Source organism: Symphalangus syndactylus, chromosome 11 (genome assembly GCF_028878055.3).
Source record: "Symphalangus syndactylus isolate Jambi chromosome 11, NHGRI_mSymSyn1-v2.1_pri, whole genome shotgun sequence".
Classification (NCBI taxonomy): Eukaryota; Metazoa; Chordata; class Mammalia; order Primates; family Hylobatidae; genus Symphalangus; species Symphalangus syndactylus.
In genome coordinates, this window is record NC_072433.2 from 94,985,420 (window position 1) to 95,012,755 (window position 27,336).

The window sequence follows — 27,336 nt, forward strand, 5'->3', positions numbered from 1 at the left end:
AACTTACTAAGAAAAAGAAGGTAGATGCAGAAGACCACATCTTGTTTGATTCCCTTTATACAAAATGTTCAGAAAAGACTAATCTATATAGACAGTGAATTATTAGTTGCCTGAGATTGAACAGGAACAGTGATTAACTGTAAACAGAGAAGAGGATCTTAATGGAGTGAAAGAAAATTTTAAAACTGAATTGTGATGATTTCACAACTCTGCAAATTTACTAAAATAATTGAAATGTACACTTAAAATGCATGAATTTTATAATGCATAAAGTTGTTTAAATAAAGTAAATGTAAAAAGTTAAGGACCCAAAAATTAAGTATGAATGCCACAGCTACCTTGAGGAAGCTTGCTAATATTTGTGGCCTTTTGAATTTAATGGCCATGTGGGATAAGGGGAAAAAATATCTCCTCTGAGAATCAAAGTCACAGGCCAACCACATGAACACGGAGTGTGAGTTACCCTTTTTTCTGCTCTTAGAAACCCCTGCCCAAGAAATAAACTGAAAGTAGTCCAAACCGGTAGTGTACCAGAGTTCCTGGTGGACCAAACACAGATCTTTGAAGGCACATCCATTAACACAGGTCACAGTGGGTTCCCATAGATAAAGATCAAATAGAAGTTCACAATTAAAAACAAAACAAACAAAAAACCCAACTCACTATGAATGAGAGCCAGCAAAAAGAAGAAGGAAAAGACTAAAACCCTAAAGGACTTCAGACTTTGGATTATCAGACATAAATGTAGTAAAAGTATATTCAAACTGTGAAATAGAAAGAGAACTAAAAACATGAGCAAGTAACATGTTACTATAAAAAAGACAAAGCAGACTTATGAAAAAGAATCATAATCTCCAGAAAGTACAAAGATGATCACTGAAATTAAAAATGCAACAGATAGCTTACAGAGTAAATTGGACAGGGCTGATGGAAAAATTAGCAAATTCTAAGTAGATGTGAAAATAACACACATTATAGCATAGGGATGGAGAAAATAAAAGAGAGATTAATAGATTAAAAACATAGCATGAGAAGGTCTAATATATGGCTAAATGTCCAGAATAGAGATAATGGGAAAAAGGCAATGTTTGAGAAAATAAGAATTGAAACTTTCCCCAAATTAATTAAAGAACTGAGTCCTTGGGTTGAGGAAGATCTGTAAATTCTGAACATGATAAATAAAAAGAAACACATAGGAAGAGATATAACAGAAAAGCTGCGGAACATTAAAAGTAAAAAGAAGATATTGCAAGCAAAGAAAAAAGACAATTACTAACAAAGGAATAATGATTGGCAGCTCTTTCAACATAATGCAAGCCAGAAGACAGTGGGATAATATCTTCAAAATACACACAAAAAATTTAATTCCTAAATTGTATACCCAATTAAATATTATTCAAGAACCTGGGTAAACTAAAATATGGTTTGATATTTTAACAGATATTTGTGTGTGAAAGCCTCATACGTTTCAGTTAATGAACACTATTTTCTCCATTTTTTGATAAAAAGTAATAATGTAATCCTACTTAATCTAAATAATTAGGTAAGAAATTGTATCTGTTTTGAAAAAGCATATGCAAGAAATTAATAAAAATATTTCTAAAATCATTACATCATAGAAATAAAATAATATTCCATTATCATATAACATGATTTAATTGGAAAATACTCATATTTTCTACCCCCTCTACTACTGAGTAAAGGTCTGGTTGTCTCACAGAAAAGTTCCTGGGCAAAGAGGAGGAAAAAGTGCCATAGTTAAGCAATGGGAGGGAAAGTACTCCAGCCTGGGATCGAGGACAGCTTACTTCTGGTTCTAGAGCTGGGAAAAACTAGGCCTCAGTTTTCTTCTGAATGAAAATGGAGGCTTCAGAGGAATCAGCATTTTCTCACAGCTCCTATAGCTCTGAAGCTTGAAAAATTTTTAGCCAAATTCTATAGGATACCACTGAAACTTCTTCATAATCTCAGAACCAATAATCAAACTAGTGGGAAATACTTCTAGACAGAATTTGTAGCATATTATATAATACATTCTTGCAATATTTTCCCATAAATATTCATATTAGCTAGGAAGCTTCCATTCTGATTCCTCATTCCCCCAACCCTAAGAAATTAGATAATAGACATACTTGTTTTAAAAGATGTTTGCAAAACTGACAACTTTTTGCCAAGAACACTCTACGCTGGTTAGGGGATACTGAGTGCCTGTCTGCCAGTGTTCCCAATAGTAGCAAAGCAAATTGCTAGAGTGTCAAATTTTCAATGACTTTTTTTTTTTTTTTTTTTTTCCTGTTTTGCTCTGTCATTTGGAGACCAGACTGAATAGGCACAAGCAAGATTCTGGGTGATTTTGCTGCCTCGTATTAGCTAGGTTTTTCTCCCTTATGCAAAAATAAAATAGGAATCTAATGGTATTTATTCCTGTGGCTATGTCTGGACGATAAGTAAAGTATCAGAGTCCAAGATGAGGCCAGGACTGGCTGGTCCAGAGGCCAGAAGGGAGGATTTCAGAAACAGCACTGTAATCTTTTCATATGCCCTACCTCCTCTGTCTCAATTTTAGGAGTATAATAAATGTTCTCTTAAAAAGCATGCTGGGAAGAGGAAATAAAAAATGTGGTATGGATGGTGGTTAAATATCTGCCATCTAATACATATAGAATCATTTTTACATTTAAAGTCAAATCTGAAGCTGATTTAAAAATTCCTACAGTGGGTAAGAGCTAAGAAACCTTTTCCATGAAAATCTGACCTTTGGTTAGCTTCCCAGATCTGTTCTCTGGCAATTCTAAAATGGTATTTTAACCATGTTATTATAAGCAACTATGATTGCTTATTGTAACAATGACCCCGATTGATAAATAGCATCTGTCTGGTTTGAGAGAACTATAAATACCCGATGGGGACACCATTGCTTTCGATTACCTGAATGCAATCATTGATATAACTGGACTTACAACGTGTGGCAATTCTAGAAGCTATGCCTGTTGACTGTTCCAAGACATATTAGGTGGTGAGGGCTTGAAGCTTCTAAGCCAGGGTAATGCCTGTATCTATGCTATGTGGATGTTATCTCCTTATACTTGAGCCTTCATCTGGTGGGTGAAAGAAGAGCCTCCTGACTGCTGGGTGAACCGTGACATGGGACTACCACAAGGTCTCCTACAGAAGCTGACTGCCTGACACTGCCCTCTGGCAAGCTAAGGCTCTTGTCTTGCTGAGCACACTGTGCCAAGGGTGGCCTATGGTGGCTAAATGTCTAAATATTTAGTAGAATCTAAACTAAATGGGAGGCAAGGCACCAGAAAGTTTAAATTTTAATGTCTCTTTTGATTTTAGGTCTATATGTAACCCAGGATAAACACCATATTGCTAAAGTCATAAAAAAATTAATTTAAATAGCATTTTAATTCATTCAAAAAAATTGTAGAATGTTCATTGAAGCCACTCTGTGATAAATAGATTATAAGATAGGAAGAAGACAAATAGGGGATACAGTTAAGTGGTTAGCACAGTTATCAGTGGATTTGGCTCTACTTAAATATATTTTGAGGATAGAATTGACCAGGCTTGCAAATGGATGTGATGAAAGGTAGAAAGAAAGTGAAGCATCAGGGAGATCAAAGTTTTGGCAAAGTAAAAAGGTGAATAGTGATGCCATTTACACAGGGAAGAACAGTAGTGGTTATGATGAAGTGATAGAAATGATTGTGAGAATAAACAGCCTTCTATTCTGCATTTAGATTAACCTACTGAAAAGGAAGTACTTACATTAGCCAGTGCAGGGATATGATGCTTTGAAAACAGTGATAATGTGGATCCAGTTTTATAATCAGTGTGACATACTTAGCTCTTTTTACGGGAAGCAGGGATGAATAAAGAAGAAAAAGTAGGAAGTCAAAACACAGCTTTAAGTGTGCAGCACATCATGTGTTAAATTGAAACAACCCCAAAGTTCAACTTTCTTCACTGTTCAAGGAGAAAATCCTTTACTATGTACTTCAGGATAAAGGATTTGCAACTATATGGTGCTTGAGAAATATGCTATTGCTGTAATTTAACTCACTGTATGTGGGCTTCAAGATGCACAGTGGCATTCCAAACCAACTTTTAAAGAAAATTGCATGGAATTTTGAAGACATCAGGAGCGTTCTTAAAAGTTATGCAGAGAAAACGGATTTTTGATAGTTATAAATTATATTTAGTGCTGCCAGATTGCAGGGAACGCTCTTTTTGCCTCAGTGTGGTTAAAATTACTGTTGACAAAGTTTTAATTTAAAATTTTAAGGATTTAAATGGAAGAATATAGGTCACTGAATTTTCATTCACTGTGTAAGTATGACTACTGGCAGAAAGCAAGCTTTGTTAGTGAGGGTCCAATTTTGGCCCTGGAGTCCATCTTTTCTGTAGTAGTTGGGAATTGAGTATGTGTTAGCGAGAATAATTTGGCTCTCAGTCAGTCAATCAGTGGACTGAACACGCACAGTTAGAAACCTGCCTGGCACACAACAGAAGCTCAGTTCAGAAAATACTAAATGCATTTGTGAGACAGACTAGAGTCCACACAAATCATCTATTACAATCACAAGCTGGAAGGGATCCGATCTTTCCTAGCAAGTTGTAGATTTAGATAGATTTGTAATAGTCCAAAAATATACTACACAGCTTCAAAGTCTAATTCTACAATTTTCAACCGGTTTCTTAAAGGTGAAAAAAAAAAAGTAAATATTCGTAGAGCCCACTGCACGTAAAAAATGTTTTAAAGGACCTTCCCATTACCAGAAAAACTTGGGAAATTATAGTAGGTTTCTAAGTTAAATGCCGTATCTTAAAACAACTAATTTAAAAGTATATGGTATGTAGGCTATTAATATCAAGACCACACTTTTGAACAATATTTAAAAAGTATATTTTTTCATAAATCTGAGAGAGTAGATTTCAAATGAAGTCTAGGAACGAAGATGAAGCATGAGCTTCATGCAAAAGACAGCATAACGATAGAAAGGCTGTACCTTTCCACATAATGTAGAGTATGTGAGAGCGTCATCAGGTTTGTGCTGTTTGGTGTCCTATTTGTCCTCAAGGACCTCCTCCAGCTCTAGAATCAGCATTTCCTCCACCGAATGATGAATGTGATGGATAATGTTTAAATGTGAGGCACATATTCATGCGCATTCCCTGAATTTTCTGTAGCCCCAAAATATTGTGGAAAACAAGAATGTGACAGAAACGTGGGGGGAATATGCATTAGGGGAATAAGGGACTAGACTTTATAACAATAATACACTTCACAGGCATGTAAATAACTAATAAATCATACACTAGTAAGTACAAGCATCAAAAGCTGTGACAACAAAGAAACCAGAAATCATGTGCAAATATCAACATGCTTGATACCCTCATCCCTGTTTCTAGCACTTAAAATTTTGTCAGGGTCCAAGAGAGTTAAAAGAAGATATCACTTAATCTGTTCCAATTTATAATTTTTTTGAAAGTTAATCATTTGCAAACCTTGAATGCAAGGTGTGTTATAATGGCAAAGTTGAAAACGAATGCTTTAGAGGATTTCACCCAATTTCTTATGTAAACCAGAACAGAAGGGATGATTCTCAGAAAAAAGCCCAAGTACATTTGCCTCAACATAAAATAGGACTGATTAAATTTCAAACTCTTCATTTATTTTGTACAGCAGAAATTTTAAGTTCCTTATTGCTGTCCAAAATTGGCAGCTTAAATCTTATTTATTATTGATGCACATATATAGGTGTGCTACTATAATATATATGTGTGTAATAATATGTATTATTCATTAAAAGTTAATTGGTTACTATAAGATAGAAATAATTTAAAGTTTCAAATATACCGTCTTCGAGTATATTCAGAAAATATCATTCTGGATGCGCGCAGCTTGGTTGTGAGTTGCTCCCTGTACAAGTGCCTGCTCCTCAGAACACCAGAGACACATCTCTGGACTTCAAACCTCCACATCTGACTTCATAAGGTTGACTTCGGAGAGATTTCCAAACATACAAAGGGCAAGGAAGGGATTGGATCCTATTAGGATTTTATTGTGATTTTATTTCTAATAGTAGAACAGAAGAATCCTTTATGAGCGGAAATAAAATATCTTCAAAGCAAACTGCTTTCTTGGAGAGGCTCCTAGAGCCATATGTGAGGAAAGAGATAGTAAGTAGGAAGAAAAAAAAGGGAAATTTAACCTACGAAAGAAATAGAGATTATTAAAAATACACAAGTATCAATCATCAAAGAGTACATAGCTAGTTTTCCACACAATTTTTTTTCTCTGCTTCTAAGAATTATTTACCATATGAAAGTATTTTGGCAGGCAACATGTATTATATCAGTATGAACATAGTTCATTTGAAAATCATATATATATATATATGCAGCTTGGTCGTGAGTTGCTCCCTGTACTATATATATATATATATATATATACAGTTTTGCTTTTTTCATATATATATATGTGTGTATATGTGTGTGTGTGTATATATATATATATATATGGTAAATAGAAACGTACCATAACTTCCTGAAGATGGAGTGAATTTTCTTTGTTTATTCCTAATTTTTAGTTTTTAAAAATCTTTTCTCTGCCTGCACTCAGTCATTTTCAATGAAAGCCAAGTCACTTTCAGTCACTTGGCATACACAGCGCACAGAGGCACGGAGGCTGGATCAGCCATGTCAACTCAACACAATTATTTGAAAAGTTGAAAAGTTCAAAGTATTTATTTAATGTCATGCAGATAAACCCAAGGGAAGAAACACATTTGACAGATAAATTCTAGGTGATTGAGTCTTTACAAGCCCAAGGGAATGTTTTAGGATAAGGGTGAAAATTAACAGCTTAATATTTAAGTTAAAAGTAAGTTTGATTTACTTAATTAGGAAATTAGATGAACAAAACAGTCTTTTTGCCTAAGGAGAAAGTTCCATTTAATATCTATCCTACAGTGAAATCATCAATCTGTCTGGTTCTTTGCCTCCCAAAAATATGAGATGGAAGGAATATTAACCCCTGATTTTATAGCTAATAAGATCAACATGTGGGATCTGATGAGCCTGAGAAGGCTGGTACCTTCTACCTCGAGAATAGTGTCCATTTTGTACCAAGGAAATCTACCGGTTTTCTACCCTCTAGCAGGTCACTCACTGACAGATCCAGTTCTTACTTATATATTGAGAGAGAAGTTGAACTAGACTAGTATTTTTCAAACTTCTGGTCATTGTATTAAGTGACAAAATTAATCTACTGAGAGTCCAACAAGCACTTTAAATGCCAAATGGATTTCTCACTGCAGGACAAAGAAGTTTGAAAGCCCATGAATGTAATACCATACAGTTTTGAACACTTTTCTATTTATTTCCAAATGGCTGGGTCCAAGGGGTCTATTTTCAATACTTAAAACAAATGCAGAAAATTTGAGACAAACAAAATCAGAAGGTAATCCCCAGCAAGTTGATGGACTAGCTAAAATGTAAAATTACTTCTTCCCAAGTCCCACCTCCAACTTCTCCAAAAGTAGAAAATGTGTCTGGGGATTAAGTGAGTATTGAATACAAGAAACTACAAGCTTTTAGTCCTTGAATGAGGATGCTTTAAAACCTGTGGGGTAGGGGCTGACTTTGCTGAGTTGTAATGAGAAGGCTGGACCTGTGATGAGGAATATACTAGGTTTTAAGCTGGAGGAATAAAAGACATAAAATACAGTGACGTAAGATTCGGGATGTAGCAGACTTAGAAAAATTCAATCAAAGGAGGCAGGGTTCTTTAGAAAAATGGATTATCCCATGTCTCTACCATAACATGCATAAGAAGAGCCTGGTGTATCTTGACATAATGAGTCCATGTCAAAAGAAAACAGGAATCAAATGAAGAAGCTTCCACTATCAAAAATATGGCAATTTGAGCATCAATTAAAAAAATTGCAATGGATCATTGAGTTTAAAATGATAATTAAACAACAACAGTTCTTCATTGATCACCTTTATGGGATGATGTAAAACCACTGAATATTTTAAAAACCGGAAAATAAAGGAAAACAATTATGTACTATTCCTGCCTTTCCTAAATAAATTGAACTCAGGTAAACTGGAAAGTTGATATTTATCTAAGGAAGTCCAGCTAGGAGATGAAGAGGGAAAGACCTTCTGGAGAGGCTTAACTATGCCAATGTTCGTGGATACAAGAATGTGACTTTAATCTGTGATAAACATACAATATAATGAATTATTTTAATGTTAAATTTATATTGTGTTTTGAGTGTTACTCTCACTTTCTAAATAGGAAAGTTGGGACATGTTTGTTTTTATTTTTGTTTTTCTTCAAAATAAATCATGTGCTACGTGTCTAACATTAGTAGGCTAATTAGTAAGTAGTGAAGTAGATTTAGTCCAACATCAGCTGGTGAGGACAAAATTATCTTGAAGAGCAGGTAAAACCATAAGAGAGCACTTGGGAATAGAAGAGATATGGTTTGATACTTTAGAAGAAAGGGATGCAGCTCTTGGGCTTTTTCTCCCTTTTTGCTCCTACTTTTCATTGTATCTCAGAAAATAAGGAACACTAAAGCTAAAGAGAACAAAGTAGGTAGAACACAAAGACACACTGAAGAGGGATTTGATTTTTTACTTCTCAGAGAACATTCTCGGAGAGGCTCTCTCAGGAGAAGAAAGTTAATGGGGCACCCTGGCTCATGCCTGTAATTCCAGCACTTTGGGAGGCCAAGGCATGCAGGTCACTTGAGGTCAGGAGTCCGAGACCAGCCTGGCCAACATTGTGAAACCCTGTCTCTATTAAAAAAACAAAAAAAAAAAAAAAAAAAATTAGCCGGTCATGGTGGTACGTGCCTGTAATCCCAACTACTGGGGAGGCTGAAGCAGGAGAATCACTGGAACCTGGGAGGTGGAGGTCGCAGTGAGTTAAGATCTCGCCACTGCACTCTAGCCTGGGCAACAGAGTGAGACTCTACCTCAAAAAAAAAAAAAGAAAAAAGTTAACGGGCAACTGAGGGTGAATGATAACACTGAGGCCTGAGAACTTCTGAGTGTAGGGTTAAGAAAGGAATTCAAGAAAGCAATTGCTTACATTTCTAGAAATAGTAAAATTATGTATCTCTAGAAATATCTGCACTTTAAAGCTACTATGAAAGTATCTCATTGAATGTTGTCTTAAATTGCTTTAAAATTACTACTTAAATAAAGAAATAATTCTTATATGAAAAGCAGAGAAATTTGAGAAGTCATCTGCAATGGGGAAATTTTAGTTTTTGTTTTGCAAATTGATTAAAACCTGTCAGGCCTCAGCTTCCTCATCTATTGAAAATAGGTAATACTACTTTCATAAGTTAGTTATAATAATTTTAAAAGAGGATTGAGAAAAATTTTAACTCAAGAATTATATACACTTTTGAAATCATTTTAAGAAAGTATTTGTTGAATATATCAATACATACTGAATATCAGTAACAATGTCCCCCTTTCAGCTACAGAACACTTAATCATGGCACGCAACTTACATTTGGTATCAGCATGGCAAAGTTATAGTGAATAAGTAAATTAAACCTATTAAGTTCTAGAAGAATATAATTAGATCTCATGGGGTAGCTGCTTTATGACATTGTTTTCTCATATGCAGATTAACAAATATGGCTGTCTGGATTTAGTTATATTTTTAAGGCTCTGACATCTGGAAAAATCCTACTGGAAAAAAAAAAGTGTTGCTAATAATAAATACAACACATCACTGACCTCTGAGGGATTATGCAAGACACTGACTTAATATTGAATGCATACTATAGTGTTACTCACAAATTATGTAAACCTGAAGCTATCCAGGTCTCAGTTTCCATGTCTACAGCTTGAATAATAATAGTATCTACCTGGCCGGGCACGGTGGCTCATGCCTGTAATCCCAGCACTCTGGGAGGCCAAGGCAGGTCGGGAGTTCGAGACCAGCCTGACCAACGTGGAAAAACCCTGTCTCTACTAAAAATACAAAATTAGCCGGGCGTGGTGGCACATGCCTGTAATCCCAGCTACTAGGGAGGCTGAGGCAGGAGAATTGCTTGAACCTGGGAGGCAGAGGTTGTGTCAGCCCAGATCGCACCATTGCACTCCAGTCTGGGCAACAAGAGTGAAACTCCAGCTCAAAAAAAAAAAAAAAAAAAAAAAAAGAAAAAAAAAAAAGAAAGAAAAAAAGTACCTACCTAAAGTGGAATACTAATAAAATTAAATGAATAACGCCCACAGAAAACATCCAATACATTTTATCTATTTTATCTTTATTATTATTGTTATGAAAGTTTGTTATTTGACTTATTTCTAATTTAATTGGATACTTGATTAGTAGTGATAACCCAAAGTAACATTTCCTTTCACATAATATATGTTAATGGAAGTTGTTACCATGGGAATGCTGAATAAGACAGGAAAAGTCACAACAAAAATTGGAACTTACCCTGAATTTTCAACTAGAATATTTTCATAAGGTTTCTTCAAAAATTTGTCCGTGTTTGCATGTAATCACTTTGGATGATTTCTGTTCTTTCTTTAGAATAACGAACGAATACAAAAGCATCCATTCAGACACCTGTTCTTGCTCTGAGCCTTTCCAAGGGTTGTTCTACCTCAAATGCCCTTCCTTCTCCTCTCTGTTCTCCCATGTCTCCTCTTCCACAAATCCTTCCCCAAATATTGCAGTCTATGATGATTCTGTCCTCTCTTCAGCCCCAACATGTCATAGGTAGAAAACTTTACATGGCTTACATCTTCTTTCTCAACACAAGAGTACTTCCCATCCATCTCTGTATTTTCCACAGCACCCTGCCAGTAGCATGCACACACAGAGTAAATATTTGCTGAATGAAAGAAAAATTAAAAAACAGTCTAGAATGAACCCCAGGATTAGAAAGGAATTTAGAGATCATATAGGCTGATTTTCTACCCAATGCTTCCATCTTTCCACATCCTCCCTCAGATACTATCTCTGCTTGAATAGTTCTCGTAATAGAGAACTCACTACCACTCAAGATATCTATTTTCAAGAAGTTTTAAACATTAGGAAGTCATTTCTTGTTTGGCATACTGGAAGTCTAGCATTATTGCAATTATCTTGGTATTCATTCCAGCTCCATTTAGAACTATCCATCAGTGATATAATACTGATAATCATCAATAATAATTCTATACATATATATATGTATATATATACCTTTAGATAGTACTTAGAAAACAATGCTTAGTCTGCATATCCAAGGGTACTATGCAATGAGGGTTAAAGATAGGAACTTTGTGAAAAATGATGCTTTATATGATTTGGGACTAATTTCCTATACCTATAGCAGACTGTTTCAAAGACTAATGTTAAAAATAGCTAGTTAAAAATTAGACAATATATTTCAGAAATGCTAACAGGAATTGAGGAAAGAAAAGATAAAAAGTTAATATTTCAGTTAATAGTTAAATATGTAAATTTATTATTTAGCTTAAAAACTAATTTGGAACAACAACATACATGTACCTTAAAGGGTAAGAAAGTTAAGGGGTAAGCACATAAAAACAGGTTCATTTGTCTTTTAAATGAAGGCTAGAATGTTTCTTAATTTAAAAAAAATGATTAAATGTAAAGCTAGAGTTAATCTTTGAATTGGTTGTGGTGGTATTTTCTTGAACGGATGTTTTAAGAAGTCCTTCTCAATAGATTTGACATTTGTAGTCTATTCTAGCAAGACACAGTGATAAGAGTTGTCACTGCTCAGTCTTCTATTTCAAGGTTACTTAGCTGCAGTCTTGGGATGACCTAGGCAATAGGAAAGAATGTCAACAATTTCTTTGCTGTAGAGCAAAGGAGAAAGGAGAAAAGCTTAATAATTAAATACCAACTTTTGGGTGAAAAATCATTTCCATTATATATTAGTCCACTTTCATGCTGCTGATAAAGACATACCCCAGACTAGGTAATTTATAAAGAAAGAGAGGCTTAACGGACTCGCAGTTCCATGTGGCTGGGGAGGCCTCACAATCATGGGGGAAGGCAAAAGGCATATCTTACATGTCAGCAGGCAAGAGAGAATGAGAGCCAAATGAACAGGGGAAACCTCTTATAAAACCATCAGATCTCATGAGACTTATTCACTACCACGAGAACAGTATAGGAGAAACTGCCATTATGATTCAACTGTCTCCCATTGGGTCTCTCCTACAAGACATAGAAATTATGGGAGCTACAATTTAAGATGAGATTTGGGTGGAGACACGGCCAAACCATATCACATTACTAAGAAAAAGAACATAACACCTGCTAAATGTAACAGTAGGAATATAAATCTGGTAATGGGGAACTCCAGGAATAAAACAAAATTTAGAAACGGAGACAAATAACTTTTAAGATGAACATAAAAACAAGGGAAATTTGCAAGCACAGATTTAGCAATTTAGTACTACTTTGTTAGAAACAATAAAAGTTACCTAATTTAAATAACAGAATGGAAAAAAAGTGTGAACAATCAACAGTAAACATTAGGACATCCTTTTTGATTTACAAATGTCTTTTCTAACATTCTTCTCTATCACCTTACAACTATTAGATTTATTCCTGCTGACAAAAGGAGTGGAATCTTACCTAGCAATCTTAGAGCAGTTTAAAATACTATTTAAAAATGAAACAAAATATAAAATGAAAAAAAAAACCAGGAATTTCATTTAAAATGGGAGATCATTCCATGTAATGCATACCTAATAACATAAAACATAAAATGATATAATAAAGAGCAAAATTATTTTGGGTATAGAAATTTTTTTCTTGAATAATTTCAGTGCTAGTCTGGCAACAAAAGGGATACCACGGTAACCCAGAATGCTTGCTGGGGTTTCTTTTGTTTCATGAGTGTATTTACTTTGATGATGTAGCCCAGATCCTAATTTGGGTTAACTAACAGCTTAAAAGGGTTGGTATCCCAAGGAGAGGTAGAGAAGGTATAACCTTTTAATCTTCCAATAGTATCAGAAGGTTAACAAGGCTGGGGTGAGGCGTGGGTTACACCAAAACAATGAAAAATGTCACCAGGCCACTCCCTGCTATTCTTGTCTGGAAAAGAAGATGCATTCTTTTTTTTTTTTTTTTTTTTTTTTTTTTTTTTTTTTTTTTTTTTTTTTTTAATAAGCAGGCTAGCCTGTCCTCTGGATCCTACCAGCATTATCCCTTTAGGAATGCAGAAACTAAACATCTGTATCTAGCACATGGCCCAGCACACAGTGGGTGCTGACTCAATATCTTTTGACAGAATATTACGTTTGACAGAATGAAATTTTTTTTATCATGTCTGACATATGGCAGCCCAAGTAAAATGACATCTCCAATCATAATCATGGACAAAGTGACCTCCTTGACTTGGAAGACCTTTTGCCCAGAGCAATTCAAGAGTTTTGTCAAGCCACACGGTTATGTTAAAAAGTCCCAGATCAGTACTGCAATCAAGAATACAGGGCAGCCAAAGACAGCCTCAGGAGAGCAGTCCATGGGTCTGTGGAAACCACACAGAAGGATGTAGAGTGGTACTGAGTGAGCCTGTGGGTTGTCAGTGACCTGTATGCCCCCAAACAACAATGTCAGTGTTTGAGTGTTTACAGTCCTCTTTAATTAAAGATTATTTCACTACTTTAAAATGGAAACAAAAAGATATCTCTAGAGTGTATTTCTAGGGCCCACAAGAGTGCTAAAGTGAAAAAACAATGTGATAACTCAGAAAGAAACCTGGGTCATTTTACAACTGCCCCCCAACACAAGGGTCACAATGGTAATATTCACTGTGGAGGCACTAATGGAGATAAGCGCTTTATTCATCCATCCCATTTATTACACCATATGAAGTGCTGTGTGGCCCAAGAGAAAGATCACTTCCTCCATAGGCCTGAGGGATACAGGTTGATTTCTCCTTCTTGTCTTCCTCTTAATCCCAAGTATACATTTTCCTGAAGGAAGTAAATTATCTTTTTTCTTTTTTTTTTTTTTTTTGAGACAGAGTTTCGCTTTTGTCGCCCAGGCTGGAGTGCAATGGCATGATCTCAGCTCACTGCTACCTCTGCCTCTCAGGTTCAAGCAATTTTCCTGCCTCAGCCTCCCGAGTAGCTGGGATTACAGGCATGCGCCACCATGCCCAGCTAATTTTGTATTTTTAGTAGAGACGGGGTTTCACCGTGTCAGTCAGGCTGGTCTCATACTCCTGACCTCAGGTGATCCACCTGCCTCAGCCTCCCACAGTGCTGAGATTACAGGCATGAGCCACTATGCCCGGCCTTGAAGGAAGTAAATTTTCAAAAGAAAATTGAGCAAAAAAGTAGGTTGGGAAGTATTTGCTGACAAATTGTTCCAGGAACAGAGAAAAGCACAAGGGGAGCAATGAGAAAATTATCCACATAAAATGAAAGTAGCACAAAGGAGAGACAGGTGATAAATCTAAGACAGGAAGGCAAATGAAAGGTTTTAGACTTTTTGCTGTATCTTTTTCTATTGCCTACTAATAATCTTGTTTAGCTAGCTTAGCTCTGGAGATCAAGTAGGCAGGTATAGACTAATGCAGGTCTAATTTCTAAATAATGATTTCCACAAACAGAAAAGCCACACTTGGAAGAGGAGAAGGGCTAATTCTTCTTCAGAGGGAGAGAGAAAGAAGATTCTGTATGATAAGAACTGCCAATCAGTGAGTGTCAACTATGCCACCAGGCACTCCACGAGTGTTTTATATTGATTTTCACTAACGTATGTGGAATGTATCATCATGTGGATTAACAGATGGCAAAACCAGGAAGTTAAGTAACTTGCTTTAGGTTACAAAGAAAGTAAGTGGCAAAGCTGGAATTTTAACCGAACTCTCTAACACCTAAGTTTGATTTTTTTTCCACAACACTGCCAATGACATACATTTGTTTGGTGATATAGGAATGACAATATTATATTTCTCTTTAGGGAGCAATTTCCCAAGACTGTATTTTCTGTTTAACTGTGTCTGAATTACTGATTTGTTTATAATTGCTACCCTTTACCATAAAGATCTATGTTCAATTTGGGGAGTAAGAAGTCTATTAGCATGATCGTTTTCTTTATGACAACTATATCATATATCAATTAAAATAAACATAACTCTGTAACAGCCTGGCCAGGTGTTACAAAGTACTATAATACTACATTCAACACCTGTGAGAATCCTGACAAAAATTACAAATGATATGCCAGGTGAGGAGCTGTTTCTGAATCAATGAAGCCTGTAAAAAAAATCAAAAACCTCAGTATACTGTACTAAAAGAATATACATACCCACCACCATAGAAAGAGGAGGCCAAAAACAGACTCACCAGCTTGAATACGAGTAAAGCAATAGGAGGCAGAATCACGGGGTAGTCTCTTAAAGGATGAATTTCCCACTGTATCAAGATGTACATCAAATTTTACAATTTGTAAGTAGCTTCAATAATCAAAAAGTCCTATAGAATATGTTTCTACTCGTCCAGTCAAAGAAGGAAAAGGGCATCTGTTTTTCTTTCTTAGAATTTGTAACAATAGGGTAGGGGGGACACAGTCTCTCCAGCACAGCAGTTACCTTCAATAACACGCTGTTTCTCTGGTTACAATGAATAATCTTTTTGCTGCCTCTTTGACAAAAATTACTCATATAGCATTGGCATTGTAGTGGGTGAAAAGATGAGATGAGCTTTCAGTAATTTGTTTAATTTTATCATCAAATAGCTATTGTAGTACGATCTCATAACCTATCAACCTTTCCCTCTCTTCCTCAATTGTGCCCCAACATTTTGGAGAACAGAATCAACAGATGCAAAGACTTTCACCATGAACCTTTTGAATACTTGAAATCCTACTGAAGAAGGAAGATAAGATGGGGCAGAGAGCTTGAGAGCTGGAGGGACTGAGGTGCAAGAAAAATCATGATCAATTTCTCATCACAATGGAGAGGAAAGACCACAAAATTTTCACTTCCGATTATGCTCAAACGGACAAGATCAGTTGTCAACTTTGCCTAATATTATCTTCATTTAGGCAAGTTTTACAAAATGACTGGTTGGGGCCCATTTCATAGAAATTCTAATTTGACTAGTTTTAGGTGAGGCTTATATGTCAATATGTTTTAGAAACTCTTCAGATAGTCTAACGTGCAGACAGGATTGAGAAACACTGAACTAAAATAATTCAGAGACACAAATAAATGTAAACCATATTGGTAAGGTTTTTAACATAAACCTCTTCCAAGACTTAGGAAAGGAGAGGTGGCAGAAAAATTTTAAGTGAATCTTGTTTCCATCCCACTCCTGTAGAAAAATAACACTTACTAACAGTGTACACTGTGCTACTCACCAGGTTAGGTACCAGATACATACAGAAGCATGAAGTCAGACATTAATTCCTCATTTTACAACTGAGGAAATGGAGTGTCCTATATGTGAAGGAACTTCCCTAAGGTCAAAGAACAAAGACAGAACTTGATCTCAGATCTGTCTCAACTCCAGAGCTTTTTACCTTCTCAATTATCTTCTGGAACATTTCATTTTGTACCTGATAACTTAATAGTAGGTGCTGGGTACTGCCTTTGTTATGACACAAAGTATCTCTATGCCTTCAGAATAAAGTGTGACTTTAGCAACATTTTACACTGCAGAATCTCAGAAGAGTTCATTATAAGGGATTTACTATCCATAACTCCTGGCTATTAGCTAAAAGGGGGAAATATACAAAATGACCAGAAGAGTAGGTAATGACAAGTTTCAAATGAACAAATGAAAGTATTAGTTAATTAACAAATCTACATGGGTATATATACAATATACATACATAATACACACATACACACACACACACTCTCCCTCTCTCTCTCTCTTACTCTCACTCTCTCAATATGCCATGTGTTGGTCAGGGAGAACTCTTTAGGGCCTAGACAATGCAAGACATAAGAAGTTTTAGAGAGTTAACCATGTCTAAGTAGCAATCTAATTGCCAAACCAGAAAACAAACAATGTAAGTAAAGAAAAATATATCAAAACACTACTTTTACAAGGCAAAATTAGGAAAAAACTCACAACCCAGAAACATTATGAATAAGACATATTCTCCAAAATAAACTGAAATTAGGTGTGTTTCTAAATGTAAAAAAAAAATTAGATTATTTTTAAAATTATAGCTTCAGTAGAGTTTAGTAAAGTTTTTCAAAAAGATGAATTTAGTAGCTAATAAAAGACAGCTCTCCCATCCATGGCAGATGGTCAGTGTGACATCCTAGGACTGGAGTCATTTATTATTATATGTCAGGGCTAACAATAAAAACTTTAATAGATTATTAACTTCCCTCAAGGTAGAAAGAATATTCTCAAATTTAAATGAAAAAATCAAAAAGTTAGAGAAAATAAAAGAAAACCATTTCATTCTCTTATAAAGCCTAATATATTTTCTGGTTAAAACTCTGTAATTAGATTAAATACGCAAACAGTTACGAAAAAATTTATAAAATTAAACAAAAAAGGAAGAGTTATTTTTCTTTATTACTGCGACAATATGACTTCATATTTTTCATAACTGTAGAAAACAACTTGCTTTTCACCACTTTAAAAGAATATTGAAAAGTGAGATAATTTAAAATGTTGCATATAAATGTATACACTTTACTTCCTACATCCACAAATGGACATTTCCAAGGCTTTTCAGAATTTAAAGTGTTAAGAAGTTTGGCATTTAGAATGTCAGTAGATATGCCTTTGACATGATATTACATTAAGCAAATAAACTCAATGTAATAATTTTCTTAGTTATATTTATTATGCTCAACATTTTATTGTTAAACTTATTTTCATTGTATACCTCTTTTAGCTATACTTTTTAATTTTGTGTGAGTGTGTCTGTGTGTGCAAACGTACATGTGTGCGTGTGTGTGATTGCATGTGGCAATGAAGTAATATGCATATTCATTTTACTCTGGTTCTTAGCTCATAATTTTTTTATTTTTATTTTTTGATATGGTCAGAATGAGCATAAATGACGATAGACAGTCTCTATGATATAGTTCTTGATTTCTTTTTAAAAACTTTCAATGATTTTGTATCTTTTTATTCTTAGGATTAGGAAAATGGTTCATTACCTACCATAATCTGTGATTTTACAGGACACCAAATACAGCTCTTTCAGGTTTTGTCCTTCCTTTGCAATGACCTCCACACACCTGAAACATACAAAAAGTGGTGAGTTATACTAATGCGTTCCAAGTTAAATTAGCAAGGGTTTGAATATAACAGGAAGAGGTCAGAATTTGGTGAATGCCACAGCTTCTTTAATGGTGTTTCAGGAAAGGTATTATATTCCCTGCTTTAAGGTCAAGTGCCGTCATACCTAAATGACTTTATTTAAATATATTTATGACTAGTGCATCTTTTAAAACCAAAGAGCTTAGAAAGAAATAGTCCCATAAGAGTCATGTTACATTTGGTAATAAAAGACTAGTAAACATATGCTATTTAATGAATATATATTATTTATATAATTAAATAATTTATTATAATAGAACTGTAGAATATAGATAGATCATTATTACAGGTAGATGGTTATATGCTCATGGTTCAATTATTAATGATGGAATTAGGTAGCACTGAAATAGTATTTTTTGCAAAATTTTATTCAACATAATATCAAATATATTCTAAAAAGCTATAATTTTACAGATTAAAAATGAAAGAAAATATACACACATAACTTTAAAATCTTTTAAAGTATCTTATTCTTAATATTGTAAATAATTTGTTGTAAAGGTTTAGGCCATTTTAACAGTATAGATATAGATATGTAAGACTGTCTTTTCTGGTTTCATTTAGGTTAAATTTTTTTTTAATGGTGCACTCTGCTCTAATAGGCCTAGTGGAAGTTGTATACAGAATCGAATGAACTTTAAAAGTAATGATTAACAATATTATCCATTTCGTGGCTCAGTTTCCTATAATATCAGAAAAATTTGTGCAGTCATACAGACACACAGGCAAATGCACCCTTCAATGCAGTCCCTCTTTTAATCTTTATAAATAACAGTTAAGTAAAAGGGTAAAAGCAAAAAGAGTCATTAACCTTTTCTAGGAAGTAAGGATCAAGTAATTTGATACCTGTGTGCATAATCTATCAAAAAATTACTCAGTATCCATCTCTGTCTTTCCTATATTTTATTTGCTGTCTGGCTTATTTGTAGGAATCTTCATAAAATGTCAGGAAATTTTATACAATTTTACTTCACATAATTCATTATTGAAGGTTAAATTAGTTATAGAGAAGACACATATGTCTTTTAAAAATTTTTTATGGAATTTTGTTTTAATGGAATGATAAACATTTCAAATTTCCTCAGAATAACCGAATAAACATTCTTTATCTTCCCCTATTAAAAAAAGATCTATAAAAAAATGGATAAACTTTTCCATGTCTAAAACAGGAAACTTAAAACAGCAACACAATGCAATTATGACTGATACAGGTTGTGAGGGAAATTTTAAAGCCTAATTCCAAGTCATTTGGTTTTAACATAACATTTAAATAAATTCATTTAAAAAGGAATAAAAACAGAAATGAAACAATACCAACAATAACAACATTTTATATGGTAAAAACTATTTTTACATGCCAAGAGTACAAATAAAGGCCCTAGATGACTGTAATATCCTAAATCATTAAAAAATAATATGATGGCTTTCTGTCAAATCAAATATACATCTCACTGTCCTCCTCCATTGCCTACCAAAAAAACTAACAGATCCAATATTTTGCGTGGCCACCAAAAATCATTAATTGTAGTTTGTTCTCATGCTCTATTTGAATAATTCAAAATGCCTGATTTATATTTGATTATGCTCTAAACAAGTGCAATATCCTATTTATCTTCCTTGTACTTGATTTCACATTAAATATGCTATAAGCACATATGAACATTAAAGACATACAGATGACTACAAATAGCAAATGACACAAATTGACTTCACTGTACAAACCAAGTCAAATGTTAGTACATAGGCAACAAGAACCAACATTTATATAAAATAAGATGATCAATCACTGGATAAAGATTGTCCTAAAAACTGATAAAAGGTCATGAGCATCAGGTTTCCCCGCTATTCACAGAGAAAAGTTCAAGAGGTATAGACAATTATGAATACATATTATAAAATCATTTAGCATACTCAGGAGGCAATACAGTGGCCAAGAGATAACACATGATTAAGAGTGAGCAGTGTCTTTCAGATAAAAAAGGGAGAAATATAAGAGAAAAGCAATTTGCTTTTTATAAAGAATCCTCTAGGATTTTTGCTGTTCTTGAAAGTTCAGGTAAACAAGGTTTTCCAAATACTTTTAATTACCCTGATCACAGCCAGTGTGCTAAAAGTCACGTACAACATAAAATTATTCCTGAAGTAAAAATTCATGGAGACAAAACCATACTCCTTGGAAAACTTGTAGCAAAATATTAATTTTATATCTGTTATGGATTTTACATTTGAAAAGAGAAACCCCAAATTCTGTGTTTGGACAGAAACGTCATATATATTGAGACACAAAATTTAGTGGTTGAAATAGGTAAATAAAGGACATAAACGTCATATATATTGAGACACAAAATTTAGTGGTTGAAATAGGTAAATAAAGTAGGTGTTGTTTTAAGAATTGAAAATGGAAGTGGTTTGTATTATCCCATTACTACAAATTGGTGGAAATGGAATACCACCTCATGTTCCCGGCTAGTGTCTAAAGTCTCATAATCCACCTATGTCGCGTTTCCCTGGCAGCATGTGGTGATAGCAGTTCATGACGAGATTGTGGGTGGTGACTATCCTTTTCTCCTGAAACTTTGAGTCCATTCTATAACATGTTTACAAGTAGTACATAACACAAGTCTGTGAACATACTTACTTTAAATAATTCCACTGTTTTACAAAGAATCTTGGCTCTAGTCATAACCTTTAGTGTATTAAAATCAGAGCAATTCTCAGCTCACTGTATAGAATGTACGCAAAAAACAAAGTCATAAATCTTAGTATGGACTACAGGTACAGCAAGTTAAGAGGTTTTTATAAACTGATACCAATAAAAGAGAGAAATGTGTGCAAAGTGATAATCTTGAAGTGAGAAGGAGAGTGATAGAACCAAAGACTACATTTAAAATGTTTACTTCTTCATCACCTTTCTTACAGATACTACATAGAAGAATATTCATTAATCATAGTGATGAATTAGTTTGGTCTGTAGGAGCAAGCCATGAGTCTCTAAACTCAGAATCTAGAATTCAAATTATTCCTATTCTTCCCCAACCCCTTGTCCCCATCACTCCTATAGGCAAAGCTCAGAATATCACATGGCCATTCTCTATGGATCAGTAGGTTCAAAGATTTCCCACTTCATGTATGACAACATAAGGAGTTATAAAATTTGGAAAAAGAACTGTCTCCTTACAGAAAGTAACCATGTATAAGATAATTAAGAAAAAATCATAACATGGGAAAATGGCATAGTGGATAAATGCTGAAGAATATAAAATACTTTAAAAGTAGCTCATGAATGTCAAGCACAATTAAGATTACTAAACCCTAAGGAGAGATCTGTCTTAACAAGAGAGAACAAAAGAATCAAAAGACATTCTAGTCTTACCTCCAGCGAATCACAGAACAATCACGTACATTTTTTGGAGCCCTATATCATCATTCTCTACAAGATAACTCCTTATGAAAAAGTTCTCCAAATCAAATGTCTTAGGTTCATTTAAATATACTTTAATTTATTCTGAATTGCCTACCCTCAGTTTATTTTCCTGCCTTTATGTTTTGGCAGGGGTCTGAAGAGAATTAAAAAAAAGACATTGCTACCATTGTAAATTCCTGAGTAACAGCTGTTGAGTACATATATATAAACTCTTTTGGAATACAGAGAAAGGGCCAGAAAACCTGCTCCAAAGTATCCTAAGCATCCAGAGTTATTTTTGATAATAATGTAATTTTATGCTCACTTGCTTTTGATAATGTTCTAAAATGCATCTGAAACATTTGATGAAATATGAAAAGCAACAGAAAGGTTACTTTGGTAAGCTAGATAGGATTTTTTTTTTTAAAGATGAGAAGGCATTACTTATTTTCAGTGGAGGGAAAATCTGTCTCCTTAGCAAGAGATTCCTAATCACATGATTTATGTGAAGGGTAAAGGTTAATGAATTAAGCTGTGTAAGCTTCAAAACTATCAAAGGAATTCAAAAGAGCCTTGAATTATGGAAAACAATGGCCCATTCTACATACATACCAAATTTTTATGTTTTTTTGTCTCCTACTCAAAAGCTAGAACATGGCATTAGTGACAATTGAAAAGAACTAATGAGGAAATATGACTACATCGCTTGCAATAGGAGTGTCCTAGGAGACCTTGTTACTGTTTGTGATGTGCTTCAAACCCAAAAGAAGCTAATTGGAGCTGCCAGACACTGGTTTGCAAATCTCACTTTAAAGGACAGGCTCAATCACCTCAGAGGTGTGAAAAGAAATGTCCCCATTAGAGATGCATTAGTATGTGGCTTGGTGAATTTCTATATAAACTTTAGGATGTTCTTTCCTAAGTCACTTTTATATTTGAATAACAGATATATCTTTAAGTGAAACACAAATGCAACAAGACAAAAACAACCCCACAGATCTAAAACAAAGAACTATGAAGAGTGTCGTAAAGTAATTGGCAAATAAGTGCATCTGGGAGCTAGGTATGTTTAGGTTGAATAAACATGTGGATCAAACCTCAAAACTCCTGAAACAAACAATCATAAAAGTGATCTATTTGGGGTTTTAGAAATAGAACCTCATTTTCATCATTTCTTGAAACTAAACAAGCCAAGAATCCAACCTATGTTACATAGACTGTAAGTGGGTAGGGGCTTAAGTAGCTACAACACATACACACACACACACACACACAAACACACACACAAGGACACACACACACACAGAGACCCCACATGAAAGGAGTACAAAGTGTTTATGAGATCTAAAGAGAGTAACAAGAGAGCAAACAGTCCAATTCCATGCTGCAGAAGCTCATCCCGACTAATTCATACATGGGTCATTTAAATGATAGCAGAGGCCACCAAAACACAATTTGGTATCTTACAGAAAGAATAATGATATCTGATTGATTTTTCTAAAGCTCCAAATCAAGTTTTACTGAAGAATAATCCAATCCCAGTGCAGTAAATGAATGGGTATAATTTATAGGTTTACTCCACTTTCAGAAAATGCACAATATAAAAGATTTCTATGCACAAAAGAGATAAATTTACAAGTAAACTTTTACAAGATGAGTCAATTCAAGAATCTATTAATATACTTGATCTCAGTCAAAAGGCCAAGAAGTAATCAAGAATCTATTAATAGTATGTTTCCCCTTAATACATTTGAATACAATTTCATTTATGAGTCTTATATTTATAGTTACTTTTTCTAAGTAATAGGACATTTTAACCTTGCAGAAATGGCATGAAATATGTTTTCTTTTAATCTTCAAGTAAAACAGCTGTACATAAATGACAAATACAAGATTATTTATGGAACATGACAGATGGTATCAAGGTGATATGTTAAATCCACTTTGTATTTTACAGTATAGTTTTTTTGTAAATGCTCTTCTATTCAATCCTATTGACAACACAACACCAAATATACACCTAAGTCAATTTTTCATGTAAACTTCTAAGATGTGCTCATAGAAGAGATGTTTACTGCAAGAAAAATTCTTTTTTAAAGGTTGACTTGCAATTAACATGCGAGAGCATTTGCTCAAAGCACATTCTTAATATACCACAGGGGCAAAGACTAGGAGTGACATGCAAAATGTCACCAAATCCACCAGTTAACAACAATTATCTTGGGACACTCATTAAGTTCTCACTACCAAATGTTATTCTCTAGAAAGCCAATATCTGATTAGTGTGGCTGAGATTAATTTAAGCTCTTGCTACTTAAACAATAGCAAACCGATGCCCATTTTGTCACACTGAGAGGTAATGGAAGGCTACAAAATTAGAATAGCAGTGTTTCGTTATCTATGTTTTAATGAGACACACCACAAGAGGTGGCCTACAAACTGAAATGTTACTAAAACTTAAGTTCTATGGGCTTGCATCTTTGCCAACAGAGGGTATCCTTTAAGGAAAAGGAGGCGGAGCAGATGTCATTTGCTGATTCTTTCTGGACCACTCTCTCCTTGAGTGTCTGTGACATTAAATAGGTTTTCTCATTGGAGAACAGGATTTAGCAATGAAAAAGTAATATACCAACAAAATAATATTTTTCATATATTTAGGAATGGCCATCACAAACCTGCTGATATGAAAATACATTTTTATTCATTTATATAGTAAAATGTTTAAATTTAATTTGAGTGTTTCTTAGAATACTTTAAAAATGTATTTTAGATAGAATAATGCCTGCCATATTTTAAAATGCACATTTTCTGTAAGCTACTAAGACACAAGACGATTAAATGTTTTTCTGAGGGGCAGGTACAGAAATTGAACTAACAAACTTGCAATAAACTTGGCTCTGGCTTTAATATTTCAGATCTATTTAACCAAAAGTCTTGCTTTTTAATTTTAGCCATTGTTCCATCCATTACCATAACTAACTAAACCTTATATAACAAGTTAACATTTTCTAAGCATTCCTCAGAATATGCAAGAAGCAGAAAAAAGATGCTAAGCTTTATTTATTAATTACTTAATTCAAGAATGTTTCATTCAGTGTAAACTATGTTTTAGAAATACTAAAAGATATAATCAAAAGCCACATTATTATAAAATGATGAACATAATACTTACAATCTTGATGGATCAAATATTGTTTATTTTTTGTGACCGTAGTTGATATTAATGTTCATACCTAGGAGCAGCAAAATCATATTACTATGTCTATAACTATTAAAAATCAACTGAACGTAAGCATTTCCTTTAGTCCTGTAAAGAAAATATTTCAGGACTAAGGAAACGCTAGAAAAAAAATTAAAGGCAAGCTTTCCTAATTCACCAGTTTATTCATTCTTCAGTAGAAACACATGTAGTTAGTTACTTTGAATAAGGAAATGCTAAGAGACCTCCTCCATCTTTGAAGGTTTTTGAGTTTCCATCAATTCATAATCCGTAACTCTAATGGAATCCAGATACTGTAAAATTCTGATATAGTTAAGACTGGTGCTATCTTTATGGTGTTCTGGTATATTTTAATATAGACAGCAGAAGACAAGACTTTGTTACCCTACATGTAACAAAGATTTACCATGTGGAAACAAAAGCTCAGGACCCTAGAAAAGCAGAAATACTAAAACATTTAAAACTACAATCTAGGTTAATGAATTGTAATTCTTTAGAGACCATTCTTGTCCTGAAAAAAAGTCAGGAAAATTCTGCAACTCGAAACTGATGCCCACCACAAAAACATTAATAATGAAACTAGAAACATTGTAAAGAGATTTGTCAGAGCTCCAAATAGCTAAAAAGGATACCGTGAAATTTAGGTGAAATATTAAACATATAATTGATGATAATCTCTCTGCCCAGCCTGTTCCCTTTATCTTAACTGCTATAAATATTGATATGAAAGTCTCAATTCAACAGAGCATGTATTTTAAGCTTACTTTTAATTTAAAATGGCTAAGACTAAATTATTTTAGTGGAATATAAAAGCACTCAGAAGATGAGATTTCAGGCATCATTCATGAAAGAGTTAAGCACTTCCTCACCAGAAGACAGCCACAACTCTGCTTTGTAGTGACTAATTGCCTCTTTAACCCCTGTGCTCTGGGAGTTGGCCTGTGCTTCAATACTAGTTTTGTGATACAGCCAAAGACTGATGTTCAACATAGACCTCCCATGACCTGTGTAGCCAAGGAGGCAACTCAGACAAGATGCTGACAAAAGGTTTCCTTCTCATTTAGGAAGGCATAGAATCTTTTTTTGGATAAGCCAAATTCTCAGAAGACTATAAAACACAGGAGGTAAAGATAATTTATAAAAGTTAAAAGAACGGTTTCTCACTTGAGCTAAGAATGATTCTAAGAATCCCAATGTATCACTCAAAATTTTGTTCAAAAATGGTTTTAGTAACATGAAAAAAAAGTTTAGTTCTTTTAAACGCAATGAAGAGGGTACCTAATTTGATGCCTTTGAAAGCTTATAATTAGATAGCTATAATCAAATACAGAGGAAAGCAGGTCAACATCTTCATTCCAAATGTTTCCCGTATGCTTTAAACATTTGTAACCAGGAAGCCTGCACTTTGTCATTAATTTTTAAGCCTGGCAACTTCTGGTTTGATCAAAAACTAATAAAAAAATTTTACAGGAGATTTTATGTAGAGATTATATAAAACTAATTAATCCTGCAATCAGGATGGCAGAATAGGATAGTCATGACTTTTTGTTATTTTTAAAAGGGAAGGAATGAGGAAGGAGTTGTAGATTAGGGAGCAGGAAAAGTGTACGCAGTGGGAAAAAAGTAACCCGCATATTCATTCACAAATAAGAAAGGACAAGCTTGAGGAAGACAGGGACCTACATAAATTTGACATTATTAATGCTTAGCCAGACTGTACTCTGAATCCTTTGAGTCTCAAGGATCATCACTGAATATATAAAACCTGCTTCCAAAGCTCTGGGACTGCCATTGCTTTACTCTCATTTTTACCATATAATTGCACATTAATGTTCACATCAGAGGCAAATCATCTTTGCTGTAACATTTTTAAGAAAGAGGCAGCAGGTCATGTTAAGTTGTTTTGGTGCACCGTGTTTATGCAGAGAGATAACGTTTTACTTAAAAAATAATTCTTTTTATTTATAGAAATATGTGGACTATATTTAAAAAAAGAATGTGACAATAAAGGGCATCAACCAATAATTCTCTATAAAAACTATGTAGTTTATTTTTTTAATCCAAAAGAAAGGAAGACAGCTGATTTCGGTTATTTTTTTTTAACCTGAAGGATAGAGAAACAGTCTTCCACATTTCCTTTTTAATGTTCAAGTAAATGCTATAGGATTAGATTTTGAGATTCCAGAAGAGGCTATTAAATCTTACGTAGCTTCTCTGGCTATCAGGCCATTACAGTGGTTCCTAATGTTAAAAAGTCCATTTGTCTATAAAATAAATATACTTCTAGAAGTTTCTTTCTAAACTGATAATGCAAAGACTTGGTTATAAATAACTTATAATCAAAAGACTATGTAGTATATGTGTACATGTATGTATATACATTTAT

General features: G+C 34.1%; 1 protein-coding gene across 1 annotated transcript in view; it reads right to left on the reverse strand.

Annotated features, from left to right (window-relative positions):
- FBXL17 (F-box and leucine rich repeat protein 17) overlaps positions 1 to 27,336 on the reverse strand; it is a 533,333-nt gene that overhangs the window by 143,913 nt on the left and 362,084 nt on the right. The window contains exon 7 of the mRNA XM_055298027.2: positions 18,169 to 18,245. Coding sequence (XP_055154002.1) covers positions 18,169 to 18,245 — 77 coding nt within the window. The remainder of the gene's footprint in view (positions 1 to 18,168; positions 18,246 to 27,336) is intronic.